At 44.4% G+C, this 15,449-nt stretch overlaps 1 protein-coding gene and 1 pseudogene across 2 annotated transcripts; both read right to left on the bottom strand.

The window, feature by feature from the left end:
* Nucleotides 1–1,335: 1,335 nt before the first annotated feature.
* On the bottom strand, nucleotides 1,336–1,468 carry LOC119628978 (U1 spliceosomal RNA; annotated as a pseudogene).
* Nucleotides 1,469–2,911: 1,443 nt separating this feature from the next.
* Nucleotides 2,912–15,101, bottom strand: nAChRa3 (nicotinic acetylcholine receptor subunit alpha 3). Of its 2 annotated transcripts, XM_038012674.2 has the most exons (11): nucleotides 14,802–15,101; nucleotides 7,079–7,388; nucleotides 6,860–6,999; nucleotides 6,469–6,513; nucleotides 5,996–6,105; nucleotides 5,735–5,915; nucleotides 4,940–5,055; nucleotides 4,539–4,844; nucleotides 4,303–4,458; nucleotides 3,633–3,870; nucleotides 2,912–3,269 (listed from the first exon to the last, which is right to left on the bottom strand). In XM_038012674.2, exons 2-11 carry the CDS (start codon nucleotides 7,134–7,136, stop codon nucleotides 3,072–3,074), a joined length of 1,548 nt encoding a protein of 515 aa, XP_037868602.1. In that variant the 5' UTR covers nucleotides 7,137–7,388; nucleotides 14,802–15,101; the 3' UTR covers nucleotides 2,912–3,071.
* Between the last annotated feature and the right edge of the window lie 348 nt (nucleotides 15,102–15,449).

Raw genomic sequence — 15,449 nt, 5'->3', positions numbered from 1 at the left:
AGGACGCAACGCCCTGTGAGGACGGGTGTATTAAAAAAAAAAAAAAAAAAAAAAAAAAAACCTAACCTAACCTAACCTAACCTAACCTAACCTAACCTAACCTAACCTAACCTAGTGCGTTGGGGGCATATGCGGTCGTGAGGGGGATGGAGCACTCCAGCATTACTACCCAGATACTAACAGGGCACGGTGGGTTCTCTGCATACCTGAAAAGATTCGGGTGTAAGGAGAGCTCATCGTGCACCTGCGATCCAGACGCGGAGGAAACGGTTCCGCACGTACTGCTGGAGTGCCCTATTTTTGCCCGGGAGCGCTATGACCTGGAACAGGAGCTGGGCGTCGAACTCAACAGGGCAGTTTTACCTGAACTAATGAAAGACAAAGAGTTAAAAAAGAAATTTATAGAATTCACTATTAAAGTAGCTCAAAAAGTAATAAATAAAAATAAGACCTAAGAAAACTGGGATGTCAATATATAATCAGTACATATTTGTAACACCCCAGAACCCCCCTAAGGATAGTAAAAAATTTTTTTGGAAATAGGAACACTTTTATAACATTTGATAATTCATATTAAATTAACATTAAATTCATATTAATTGATTATTTGGAAACATTTCGTAAAATAAAACAATAAATATAAGAAAAGCAAAAATAAATATAAATGAAAAGTAAGGGCTCTGACTACGTTAGAGGACAATTATGTATTGATAAAAAAAAAAAAAAAAAAAAAAAAAAAAAAAACCTAACCTAACCTAACCTAACCTAAACCATCCAGTCCATTCTCCATCGTCGGCTGAGGTCCGACGACATCGCGATCGTGTTATTATCTTTCGAGAATCGTGACTTGTTTCGTTCGGCTACCATACTAATGACCGTCTCCGATACTTGTATATTCGTATTAACCACCAGCTTACAAACTTACCTTCCTACTGGACCTATTCACTGATAATGTAAAGCCGAACCGGTAACTCACTACTACTCCCTACTACTCCGATGCAGATGGTTTGAAAACCATCACGTTGCCAACGTTCACGTTGGCCAGGGAGTTCTAAATGGGGTTTTTGAGCCATAAAGCAAGATGGGAAAGCCTTTGAAATGATATTGTTGATATAGAAACCATTGCTAGTTGCACTCCCTAACTTGATTTTCGATTCAGAAAAGTAAACTTAGCCTTTCTATTACACTGTTAATGTTTATGCTTGTTAAGAAATATAAAAACATATTTATATAATTAATAATAATAACCGTCATCACGTATACTAAACATTAGACACTCCATAGCCATCATACTAAGACTATACATAAATAAAAAAGTGTGTGTGTCACAAACGTGTACGTCACGATAGACGTGAAACTTACTAAAATTATAATATTCACAAGGGTCAACCGCTCCGCAGTGCAATGGAGCAGCCTCACCCTGGGGAACCGCCTGCATGATCACGGTATCCCTACATCAGGTAAGTATGATTTAGCAAGAGAAATACGAGAACGTCTATGAAAACTATGTAACATCTCGTCACCGCGATTTAGGAATTGTTGAACATAAGTGCAGCGACATCTGTTGATAACAAACTAAATATAAGTAATTGTAAATCATCTTTTATAGTATGAGGTAGCGCCCTCTGTGAATTGATATTTTAACTTCACGTATAATGTGTTCTATCTCATTCTCTCGTCGGCTGAATCCTATACATTTGTGTTTGTGTCTCTATGGACTTATTTTTTCGTTTCATCTAGTTTGAAATCACAACAATTCTAAAAAAAAATTGACTTAAAAAAATAGAAAGAAAAAAAATATATATAATTGGGGTTGGGTGTTGCTTGTTTTATATAAGCTACCTTTTTCTCTACCTAAGCTGATAGCCTTGAGGGGCTATGTCAGCATAAGTGGGCGAGTAGGTGAGATCGCGGGACTCAAACCTGACATTGTTGCTGACACGAACCTTAGCAAGAGCCGTGCTTCGCAGAATCTACCACCGGATCGGAAGCGCGACCTACTGAGAAGAGCTGGCGAGCAACTCAGTGGGCTGTGTCTATGGGTTAGTTTACCCGCCGAGCCCTTCATCGCAAGCGACGGGTTCTCACCTTTAGAGGATCGGGAGGATCCGAAATGACGTGCTTTGGGCAACGTCGACTGTTTACCATTCGGTCCGCAGGATCGGGAATGTGATAGCTACCGCTACAATTGCTTAACTTGGGAAGTCATATTTCGGCTACCCGGTAGCTCTTTTTCGTACGTATTGAACAGTTTACACGCATTCAGGCAATGAGTGTCTCACGGATACGAAGGGAACTCGAAACACTTAGTGTATCAGGAGTCGATTGAAAACTTTTGTTACCCACGGGCTTGAGACCAACTTGTTGGTGCAGAACTACTAAACCAACTATTACTAAATACTTCACCTACTGCTGGTGCGAGATGGTGCACAAGAAGAAGTCGAGCAACGTTCAGTCTGACTTGTTTAATTACCAAGCATTGCAGTTCCAACCTGTACCACCAGGATACGGTGGGCCCACTTCCATGCCGATCAGACCGCAAGTGTAAGCTTAGCCGTTATTAGGAACATCAAGAGGAGCTCTATGCTCGGTCAGATGCTGCACCGGGCGGAAGGCAAGGTGAGCCCGCTTGAGAATCACCAGTCTTCCAGGACCGGCTAGAGTCGAAGTCTCAAGCACAGCACATCTTTTTGGTAATAATAAATATTTTTGAGAACTTGAACCTACCATAGTCAGACCGTTCGATACGAGCGCACTGAGCGGTATATCAAATAATGTCCAATAGGCTACGGGCACTCCATAGTCACTGTGAAACTGTTGTGCGAATCATCTACTTGATAGTGTGAAATGTATTTGTTTCTTAAAGTATGATGTCTTATGGTACAACATAAAGGGAAATAAAATCACATAATACAAACAATCGGTTTTATTTCGTCTCTATCAAAAAAAAATTCGACTTAGATTCGATCGTGGCATTCGTCGTATTATAAACTATAGTTATGTTATTATTAATTATAATATTTACAAGGTGATACAGTGAGCAGAGCATGTTGCTCGTAATAGTGGTGGTCTCAGCGGGGCGGAGGGGGGCGCGGCTTGGCGGTGGCGTACGCGATCTCCGAGAGCCGCACGTCGATCGGCGCGCGCTCATCGTACAGCGTGGGCGCCTGCAAGATGATCCCCGCCGACCCCACCACCACCGCCAGCGTGAAGATCCACAGGAACAGTCGGTCCAGCACCATCGCCACGTACTTCCAGTCCTCCTTCACCTACACCAGCGCCAAACCCACGTCACACTAAGTACAGACTACATTACATTATTTTTTTTATTGCCTAGATGTGTGGACGAGCTCACAACTCACCTGGTGTTAAGTGGTGACCGGAACTCATAGACATCTACAACGTAAATGCGCCACAAACCTTGAGATATAAGTTCTAAGATCTCATAGTTACAACGGCTGCCCCACCTTTCAAATCGAAACGCATTACTGCTTCACGGCAGAAATAACCGGGGCGGTAGTACCTACCCGTGCGGACTCACAAGAGGTCCTACCACCAGTAATACATAGACTAATAAAGTAGGAGCTCACAGCGGTAGGAACTTTTGTGAATTGAGAGTGAATAAGACGGACCCTAGTGGACTCCTCCTCCTTGCGTGTCTGTTCCGCGATGTAGTTGATGCCGTCGATTGCCTTGTGGAGCTCGGGACAGCGGTGCCAGCGCCGCAGCGTGTCGCACAGGACGGGTGCCTCCTCTGGCGCGCAGACGGCGCAGGTGGGCGCCGGGGTGCGGGGGGGCCGCGGGGGGGCAGGCACTTCCGCGTGCGGCACTTCCTCCCACGGCGCCTCCACGCCCGATACAAGACCCGCGCTGCAATGCAAACAACCCACGCATGTCATCTGCACCATGCTACAACAATCTGCATAATATCTTACCATGTAGATTGACAATACGCACTATCACCAGAAACTATACAATTTATAAATATTGAAAGTATAATTTCATTGCACGTTATTCCTTCATCGTGGAAACGTTGCAAAACTTTTGTTATGTACTTTTTTTGGGTACCTTCTTGAGATTTAGAGCCCTGCCATAGTCGCATCATACGTACCCATCACACGAGTACCTGGCGCAGTGCTCGGCGTACCTATAAAATACTACGACGACTCAGTTCGGTCGCTTACTCTGAAATGATTAAAGCTTTCACGCTCCTTATTCTATGGTGATCAATTCACTTTTCGAGTCGAAGTACGAAGAGTTATTGGAATGTTATTAAAAAATATGAGTGTTGTTGGGACTCACAAGCGACTGCGGTGGGGGTCGAGGCGGTAATGTGGTCGGCGCATGACGAGCAGTCGCGGCAACACGTGAATGAAGACGCGCCGCACCCACGGGGACATCGTGTGCGTCTGCGGGGACCGGAAGTGCACGTTCAGCACTACCACCGTCACGCATATACTACAATATTGTGAAAATACAGGTTAAGCAGGAACGCAATCCACTCACACGGAGTTGACAGACCAGATGGAGTGAGTTACCTGAACGTGTCGAGTATCATGGTGAAGAGGACGAACTTGCCCAGCAGAGGCACCACCAGGGACGTCGGCGGGATGATCTCCGCGAGCAGCAGGAAGAACACAGTCAAGGAGAGGAGGATGGAGATTGAGAGCGACACTTTCTCGCCGCTGTCGGAAGGCAGATAGAACACCAGCACCGTCAGAAATGAGATGCCCATGCACGGGATAATCAGGTTGACGGTATAGAACAGGGTCTTTCGCCGCATCGTGATATTGAACGTTATATCCAGGTAGGGCTCGTCGCAGCACGTGTAGAACTTTTCATTTCTGAAGGAAGAGGGTTTTGTAATGGTGAGCAATGATGCAACCAGCGAACATTCAACACACAGTACTGCTGTATGATATCTATTGTTGGAGCTTACCGGACGGCAGGAACCTCGAGTATGTCCCACTCAACAGACGTATAGAACTCGGAGAGGTCCACCCCGAGCTCCACCACGTTGGTGCCGCGCACCTCGTCTATGTGACGGAGGTCCACCTGCGCATACAAACTGCTCTCTAATATCGTCCACTTTATCGTAATGCTTAAAATTCAGCTCACTTCGGTGGGGCGGCGGCCTCTACAAATGTGTCACCACTATCCTATCCTATCCTTCAGTCCACAGAGGTCCACTGCTGTCCCCCAAACATCGCCACAACGATGCCGCCACATGATCGCCACATGATATTTGAATCGGAACGCAAACACTTCGATAATCTTTGTAAACATTCATGCAATTTCGGGTGGATAGAATATTTCGCTCGGTACTTAACGGCGGGCGGCGATAGCATCACGACTGTTACTCACTACGGGAATGATGCGTCTAAGGCAGTGGTGGGCCACGCGCGGCTCGCAAACCATTTACGAAATGTTTACTTCAGGCACGGAATATTGCTTATTATATATCTGGCCTTGTAAGGGTCAAGTAAACATTTTTTTACGCACTACTAACCTAACGAAGCACATGAACCCCTATTGTTGCTTTCAACGCTTGCTTTACCAACTCCGCAGTGAACATTTTCAAGCAGAGATACTTTACTACCCGCAAACTTCTTTTTTATCCATTTTTAAAAACACATTCCGACACGACGGAAACAAATGACTTGTCTTTTTAAAAAACAAAAGTAAATTGAATGCTTTTTAAAAGTACAGAACTAAATATTATATATAAGATTACCTGGAATCCGTCATAGGTCCATGAACCAAACTTCATGACGCACGTCTGCTGATCGAAGGGGAAGTACTCGACGTCGATCTCGCAGGAGGACTTGTAGATGGCGGGCGGGCGCCACTCCACGCGCCCCGTGTAGTTGAGCGTCGCCTTCGTCGCCAGCGTCACCTCGAAGTTCCCGTCCGCGCTGAGCATCACCACAACACAGCATTAGTGACCGAGTAGTGCAATGCAATACTGCAATATTATACTGAACAGAACGGTTACTTGTTGTAGAGCACGATGTCCGGCCTCCAGATGTGGTCCGAGGGCACATGCAGCATCTCGACGCCGCCGTACTCGCGCGGCTCCCACGACAGCTTGTAGTCATACCAAGTCTGAAAACACCACACTACAATAATAATAATTTATGACAGACATTTGTTCCAAACGTTGATTACGTAAAAAACTAATTAAAAATATCAATACTGAAAAGGTTCTCAGAAACGACAAACAGTAATTCGACTTTCCACCGGCATCTGGCTCGGCGGCCAACCATTCCAGTGTTATAATAACAGTTTCGTTCACAAAAGGCCAATAATCATGTTAAGGCCTCAACAAAAGTAATACGAAGTAGAAGGGCCCTCCCTGGTTTAAATTAATTATTATCACATTCACTTCAATACTCGTCATTCAGGTAGTGGTACTCCCGTCACAGTGCAGTGTGCACCATTGCTAAGGTTCTGACTGTGAGTCCTCACCTGTTCCACCCATAAATTCGTTGTCATAATTTGATTCTTGAGGTTCTGGAACAATTACAATGAAATATATTTTCGATGTCTTCATTATCAATTATAAGTATCATTAAAGCGGTCCGTGCACAGTCAGAAACACATATCAAAGTGTCCTGAGAACGTCCGAGACTAGTGACAAGGCGCCCCGTGAAGGGTTGTGTGGGAGCGTGTCTTGACGCTGGCGGCGGTACTCACATTCTGCTGTCTTTGAGTTCCGGTGAGCACTCTAATCGAGGCTTGATGCAATATAATACATAAACTGAATGCAGGAAAGAATCGTAGTAGAATAGTGCTAATGATTATTATGCAGTTGTGTGCGGTGTATGTACGTGCACTGTGTGGGGTGAGATGGTCGTACCACGTCGATGAGCTGACTGAGCTTGAGCTTGATACGCACGGTGAGCGCGTCGCTGACGTTGAGCACGGGTCGCACCAGCTTGTTGTAGTTGCTAAGCAGGTCGTCGTAGAGCCGCTTGGCGTCCGGGTTGCCGGCGCACCCTGCGTGCGACAGTGCGCGTGTTAGTACCGCAACGAGGCCGGGACGCGAGCCCAGGATGACGTCACCGCGTGGGTATACCTGCAAGCGCGAGCAGCAGCAGCAGCGGTGCCGCGAGAGGCGGGGCGCGGCGCGGCATATCGGGCGCGGCATGGCGTCAGCGCATGGCGCGTTCCCGCCCTGCCCGCGCTCTTCCCCCCCGCCGCGCCCTCAGCACGCCGCCTCTCTCTCACTGCACCCACACATCGCCGCCACACTGCTCTACCACAGCATCACACACGCGACATACACTCGTACCGTGCACGGTTGTACCGCACATGGGCACCGCACACTTTGTATGTATGTATGTACTCGTTTGTGCAGTTAATGTAGTAAAAAGTATATGTGCATACTGTAACAAAACAGAAAAAAATAAACATAGTGAAAAAAAGGCTAAATAGCCAACTCAACTTATAGGCCCATCTGACAAAATTATTGTAAATTTTTCCCTGCCTATTCGCTAGTAGCCTAAGGGGCTATCCCAGGTTTGTTCCCGGCAAAACTATAATATGCGTATAACTATAATAAACTATAATATAAAACTATAATATGTCACCAGTTTATATAACTGGTGACTGGAAGATCCTGTCACCAGTTTATAGTTATATAAACTGGTGACAGGATCTTGTGAGTCCGCACAGCTACATACCACCACGCTGCCTATTTCTGCCATGAAGCGCTAATGCGTTTTAGTTTGAAGGGTGGGGCAGCCGTTGTAACTATACTGAGACCCTAGAGCTCATATCTCAAGGTGGGTGGTGCATTTACGTTCAAGACGTATGGATCTAGGGACTTTTTTTTCTCGTGCCGAGTCCAAGCCTTCTACGAGGTTGCCGCACCTAGGGGGCGCGCGGGTTATGTGGGATTTGACGATCTGCAAGTGTTGGGGGCAGACCGCAGGCCCAAGGAATTTTCGGGCCCTACCGCACTAAGCGACTCTCCTACACTCTTACACCCGACGTCCGATCTATGTCCGGGGTCAGAATCTGGTCATAGTAGGGGGGTTCCCGCGGTCAACACTGCAACCAGAGACGCAGCGCCAACCCGAGGACGCCCGACCGACGGGTTGTCGAGGCGATAGTCGACGACCAACGACGCCGGTCTCCGCGGTACGGCGGAGATACCAGGCCACCCGGGCGATGCCGCTGGTGTTCCGGGACACCCCGACCGGGTCCCTGGGGCCAGAACCAGCCTGCCGGGTCGGAACGCGATACACCGCCGACCGGGTTGTGTCTATGAGCTCCGGTAATCACTTAACACCAGGTGGGCTGTGAGCTCCACCCCTTAAGCTAATAATCTAAGCAATAAATAAATAAAAGGTTCATGCGGACGGGTAGGTAAGCTCACGGGCTCAACCCGAGAGAATTTGCTAATACTAGCCCTAGCACTTCGCAGAATCTACCACTGGATCGGAATCACGATGGGATTGAATGACCTGGACAGAGTTTGTGTGGATACGGGTCGCGCCAGCAAATATTAAACTTGCACAGATCATGACGGAACACATGTAAGTTTTGTAGAGTGTGACCTTGTTATAAAGGGACAATTTACTTCGCTTGCAGACCATGGGGTAGAGCCAACCGAGTAGGAACGCGACTCGTTCACGTACTGACTTGATGTGGAGACCGAATGTCAGGATCCTCGAGGATGATGACCAGGTACTTGGCCTTCGAGGCCCACCGCGTGCAACTGCCAAAGAGTTTGATGGCAGGAATAGAGTTTTCACGCCTAACACATTGAGTGCTTACCACTCGTATCCGAGTGGGGAGGGGCCCTATTAGCGGTGCCGCCCACTCGGATACGAGTGAGCAGCAAGTGAATTTTGTAGTTGTCAGTAACCGCCGGCGACTGTGGCGAGTGTATGTTCGTTTGCGTGACCACTCTGCCAATACATTCGACTTACGAAAACGCGTATTGGTTTTATATTTACAGTTTAATAGCGACTGGTACACACGACCATATCAAAGGTATTGTTAGATCAAAATGGATAGTAGGGCTGGGCCATCTAGAAGTAAAAATAGATCGAAAACATCAACACCTAGTAGTAGAAAAAAACGTTGGTTGAGAGAAGACTCGCAAGGTTCTGAAGGATTTAGTGATGAAGAAGTGTGTTCGCAACGAGCTCAGGAGGAGCAGTTGTCTTCAAGTTCAGAGGAATCTAGTTGCGGCAGTGATGACAGTATCTTTGATACAAGACTGAAACTGAAAACGCTCAGCCGTGGACCATCAGCTCAGTTTTCAAGGTCATCTGCCGCAAAGACGACGAAAAATTTTGTTTTAACTTTTCTGTGAAGAAATCACCTTCAGTGTTTTAATTAAACTTATAATTTTGATTTTTATACGTTTGATTGTATTGATAATTATGATTATATCATTGCTTGGCTTAGATTTAAGACATTTATGCCTTCTTAAATAAATAACCATTAAGTGCGTGTTATATTTTAAACTTAAACTTATAATTATGATGTTTTTGATACTTTTGATTGTACTCGGATCCGAGAAAACACCTTTTTCGGATCCGAGTGTCCGGCATTTGGCGTGCTATGTGCCGACCACTCGGATCCGAAAAAGGTGTTTTTTTATTAAAATAATAATATTATCAACATACTTTCATCCATATTTTTAAACATATATATATACTTAATCAATATACGCTATAAAAATAATTGGTTTCTGGCTAATAATTTTATATCATTTCGTCGGCAGCAAATGTGCTAATTCAAGACGAAATATTAGCAGTGGTGTCGGGAGGTCATCGATCACGATCACTTTTTGAAGAGGACGGCTGTACTTTTCGTGAGGTTAATTCCGATGCGCCACTTCTTGGAATCATTGTGCTAAATTGGTTTCCGCGATCTGGAGTTTACTATACATGAACGACATCAAAAGGAAAGGAACGGGCTAACCGAGTCGCCAGCGGCCGGGGTATATTGTTTATGTGTAGGCTCCAGTCGAGATTTATCACAGAAGACAGCGAAATCCCTCTACTCGATACCGGAACGAACGGGTTGACAAAAGTCTCGTATGATGAGCACGAGACTGGCTGGCAGATACGAATAATTACATAAATTAATAAACGGGTTTAGTCGTGAACACGTTGTAATTGTTTGTTTAAAAAAATGATTCGCTCACACTATATTTCAATAATCTCTACTAAGAAACCTATCTTACGGTTTCAAATCCATACTCATATTCAGGGCTACGATTAATTCATCAGTTCGTCTAACTAAAATAGTAATAAAATAAAAAATATAACTAGACAGACGTGTCCCATTAAATCTACGCTACTTGCAATAGATTGTTTTCGGCAAGCCGACTTCCGTATCCACGAGAATCTTTAATTAAACGACTTGACAATTAATTAATCTTTAATTAACAAAATGTATGTATATAACGAAGAAATGCAATACATTTTGATATTTTGTACGGAAAAGGAAAAAATATGCATTTTGTTGATTTAACGCAGTGATGGTAAGATTAGCAAAGAATTGGTCGACCTATTCCCCTAGCAGTCGATAAAGTCGATGCTAATTTTGAAAAAGAGGAGCAAGATCATGTATTCAAGTAAACTGCGTTGAGCTGTGCATCAGAAACATGTTGGTCTACAAGCTTGTCCGAGGCGCCGCTTGTCTGGCGAACAGAGCAGCCCCGTACAGGCAAAGGTCCGTGTCGCTTTCTCGAGACGTGGACCTACGTCCTTTAGGTTCACCACAATAATGCTCCTTCGCTCAAGGCCACCACTGTGAACGAATTTTTGTACAAAAACTCAACAAATACCACCTTATTCAAAAAATATGGCCTCAGCCGACTTATTTCTTTCTCCTTAACTCAAATTACCACTTCGTAACACCGGTTTTCAATCGGTAGGAGACATAAAGGAAAATTCGCGGTGAGAACTGAAATCAATTCAAGAACAAGAGTTTAAAAAATGTTTTGATGATGGGTTATTCGTTGGCATAAGGTTGTCTTTTCCGAAGGAGTATACTTTGAAGGTGATCAAATAAATTTGGATGAATAACTACCATTTTCTGTATTGTTGATCTTTTCCGGGAACTTTCTTGACAGAGTAGTAAGTAATTTCACTATCAGAAGTTCTGATTTCATTAAGGCTATTGGCCACCCATCAACCAACTTCTTTTGTTCATAACAGAATTTTGTGGTTTATTGTTGCATAAAAGTAAAATTCATACGAATTTCAACACTTCAATGGATACTTAATAAATAATCGGGGACAACACCACGCGGACCACACACGCTCCCAAACCAGGATTCCCTGTACTAACGGAATCAGGAACTGATATACATACTCGTATATGTTATAAATACATAAGTATACGGATATTAGATACCCAGACACGGAGCGAGGAAACCTGTTCGTCACACGAATATTTGCCCGATGTGGAAATCGAACCTTGACCGAGAGACAGTCGATAACAGGGGCAGTCAGGGGCAGTTATTAGCGTGCCGTCCAGTCTGTCAAATGTGGAATTATTAAAGTTACGAAGTTTAATAATTAGAACTTATTTATTTTAGGCATCATCATTGAGTCACTTATTTTTTCGAAGCCAACAACAACAAACAGTTTCCTTAGCTAAAATATTTATTTACAGATTTTTTTTCTACCACCCATTACAGACTATCGTGCGGCGCACACGGCTGTAATTGTTATCGCAGTCCATGGGCGCAGTTAAGCCGCTGTCTGCACTCATTGTTGGGTGGTGCGTGGGAAAAGCGTCACTAAATTAATTGAACTTGATGCTCGGATTCACCTAAATTTCTCTAAAATAAATGAATACAAACCAATTTCATTGAAAAGTTTATTTCGAGAGAAGAGGGTCGGACCGAAAACAATATTACGTAAGGAGGTCCAGACTTCTAATGCTGTGTCAGGGATATCTGATGGGTGTACTGGTGTTGAATCATGTTGTTCATTGGAGACAATCAATATCAAATCGCAAAGTTTAACATGTCAGGTACTTTAGGTGCTTTCGAATACACTTTGCATGTGTATGTGCGATGGTCACACGGAAACCATCGTTTCTTCTCCATTTCGACAACAACACAACAAGAACGTTGCGCAGTCAATGCGGTGAGCAAACAGTATTTCAGAAAATATGAGGTTCGTTCAGAGAGGATTCCCATGAGGGACAACGGAACCTATCTATTCTATAAAGTATTCTATAATATTGAGTCGAAAATGGGCCACAACGTGAGTATTCTATAAAGAATACTCATGTTGTGGCCCATTTTCGATTCAATTAGGCACTTCCATCATGGGAGCATCCACAGCTCCAATCTCGTGGAAGTTTTAGGGATTCCCGAATTTTTATTACGCTTGTATGGAGACAAATGAACAGTCCACCTGATAGTAAGTAGTCATCGAAGCTCAGGGACTTTAGTATTCCCAGGAGTCGAGACAAGACGCTGCCTACAAGTGAGAACTCACGTCAAGCCTTGTTTGAAGAAGGTCACGTCATAGCGGTCGCAGAACGCCCCACCGCCGCTGCGTCTGGCAGCGTACTGTAGATGAAGGCAGTAGGTTCAGATAGCGTGTATGACGATGTTTTGGAGAAGACCGGTGCAACGGCACAAACAAAATAGCGGGGTCATTTCGAACAAATCCTCAGAGCATTCCCAGTAGTACATACGGTACAAAAAGAGAGAACCGAAGTTCCGCCGCTTAAGGCATTTACAGCGTGCGGGGCTCGCTAAAAGAGACCAAGCATAATGAAGCTGATTAAGCATGGAGCCAAACGACAGCCACTCTTCAGCTCTGGTCAACTGAGGAACGCCTCCTTCTAGTCACGCTTCTGGAGACCGACACACACATAGATTGCATCTTGCTAACTAACAGGGACCAGCAATAACATCATATTATGAGAATAAAACCCTATTATTTCAGAACCGATTCGATGGTCAGGTATGAGTTGAGCTCTCATTACATATAAATATATATCAAGCAGCGTCTATTTGCTATAGTACAGTCTCGAATGGTGGATTTCTTCGGACACGTTTCGCGACGAGATGGCCGGTCCATAGAACGCCTCGTTGTACAGGGAAGCGTTGATGGTACAAGACCGCGCGGGAGGCCACCAGTGCGTTGGACCGACCAAATTAAAACTGCAGTGGGAGGACCCCTAAATGAGTGCAGCAGAATGGCCTTGAACAGGGAGAGATGGCGGTACATCGTGAAACGCATCAAGTCTGCCCCTTCCAACACTACATGACGATCACGACCACTCTGTCAAGAGTGACACGATTGACAAGAATATATGACTTCATTACACCTGTATTCAAATAAGGTTTACTTTGTCAAGTTAATTCAAGATTTGTATAACATATGAGGATCTGTGAGGGTCTGCGAGACCAGTGAATGTTTTATTGTTCTCGTTGACGTGTAACAAGAGACAGACACTCCTGAGGACGTCGTGGTTGCTGGTTCTAAACGGTAGCAGTGTAGGTGGCTGCCGCTCCAAATATTATATGTACCGCTCAGATGCGAACGATGGAGAAACATTATACTCGTATAAACATGGCCCTCGGCACGATGCACTAGCACAAGCACCCACGACACACTACTTGACACGTGCGATACCTACAATAACAAACACACACAGACAAGATACACGCAAACCAGTGTTATATCAGTAAAGTACGATTGATAGCTCTACTAAATATTACATACAATTATGCGGGTAAATTATTTAAGTAGAGAAAAGATCCGAACATTTTACTACATACATCCAGAAAGTAAAGTTTGCAATCAAAATACGAACTGAGCAATGACACGAACACATAATTCTGTTTTAGTAGTAAGTAGTAAGTACAGTGTGTAACGTGAATCGACCAAATGGGACGTCGCTTAAGGCGCCCCTTGCGGCGTCACCCGTGTTGTGTCGAAGCGGTGGCTTAATGCTGAACTTGTGTGCATTTTAATGTAGATAAAACTTAACACTAGAAAATCCGAGCATAATCTATGCTTATTCATAATATCGGAAATTGCTTAGATCAGTAATAATTCTACACGACCGCGTTGAGCGATGGGTACGCACGACTTTCATTAGATTACATATACAAACATATTGTGTGAATTGTACGAAATTCAGAAGATATGATGTCATTATCGTACGATTAAGAATGTATAAAATTTAGTGTTGATAAAATGAAAAGTCAGAAGAAAACATATTGAATTAGTGCCTAATAATTAAACAAGTTCTGATTATGGCTGTAGGATGGTCGGAGAGCAGATCCTGAGTATATAAGTTTGATTCGCTGATCTGATAGCTCTTCTCAAGACAAAAGACGACATACAGGTCCCTAAATAATCTAATTCGGTTGTCGCGAGATTTAGATCAGCAGTTAACACTTCTTCTGACACTAATTGATTTTGCAGAGAAATTAACCATTACGAAGGAACTTAGCATCATATACACATTATTTGTCTAATATTTAGGGGAGGCAGTGGTAAAGGATGAGATGTCGATGAGGATCCCTGCTGTATGCGGTTCAAATTCACCTTTAGGTTCTAGTGTTAGGTTCAACTAAATAATTTCCTTGGTTTTCATAATTTCTTTCGCTTATTTGAACATTCATGAAATCAAATTAGAAATCAAGAATTAAAGAAAAGGCTTATATGGGGTAAATGTGTAGTACTGTGACATGAAGCCAGGAAGATATTGAATGGATCCAGTTACAAGTACTTAAAGCAGAAACTAAACGAAATGAACAAGAAGCGAATAGATTCACTGATCACGAATACACTCACTAGGAAGGTCGTCAATTTATTTGTCAGCCACCATGGCTCGTCGGCCACAACTCATGCGACTCTCCGTCGGCTTCTAGCCACACTATATTAAGTACCTCCTTTTGTTTTATTGATAATCTTTTAATTTTGTGCTGATCACTATAATAAATATAACAACTGCATAAAGTTTGCGGAGACAATAGTAATGGTTCACGTGAATAGTTTAATATCGGCGACACAGATCACACGTGGATTGAACTGAAAATGACCGCGAGCTCGTCGCCCGTGCGGAGTGCCCGCCACGTGTCGTTCCGCGGCCGCGACGCTCGCGAGAGTGACGCGCGGCGCGGCGGTCGAGGCAGCTCCCTTCCCGCCCCGCCCCGCCCCGCCTCCCCCGCCGCCCGCACACACCCTCGCCCGTCGGCGGCTCACAGCTTGCACGTCGCCGCTCGTGAGCCTCACCTAAGCGCTTCTGTCACGACAATTTTCGATCCCACATCGAATACCTTCCTGTTTTCTGCGTACAAGGGTGAACGAGCTCACAATCGACTTGATCTTAAATGGTCACTGAACCCTCAATTGCATAGTGTAATGACTGTCACAAGCGTTCAAGTCTATCTGAACGATGGACTGCTTCATGACATAAATATCGAAGGTGACGGTACCTGC

This window comes from Bombyx mori, chromosome 9, assembly GCF_030269925.1.
Source record: "Bombyx mori chromosome 9, ASM3026992v2".
NCBI lineage: Eukaryota > Metazoa > Arthropoda > Insecta > Lepidoptera > Bombycidae > Bombyx > Bombyx mori.
The sequence above is the reverse complement of the archived record's forward strand: the minus strand, read 5'-3'. Positions and strand labels throughout refer to the sequence as shown.

Bases quoted from the DNA above. Each gene is read 5' to 3' on its own strand.
- nAChRa3 (XM_038012674.2), bottom strand. From the start codon at position 7,136: ATGCCGCGCCGCGCCCCGCCTCTCGCGGCACCGCTGCTGCTGCTGCTC. The intron at 5,056-5,734 runs GTAATCTTATAT...TTGTATGCGCAG, and splicing joins GGACCTATGACGGATTCCAG to GTGGACCTCCGTCACATAGA. The intron at 3,871-4,302 runs GTGAGTCCCAAC...TTTGCATTGCAG, and splicing joins GACCCCCACCGCAGTCGCTT to CGCGGGTCTTGTATCGGGCG.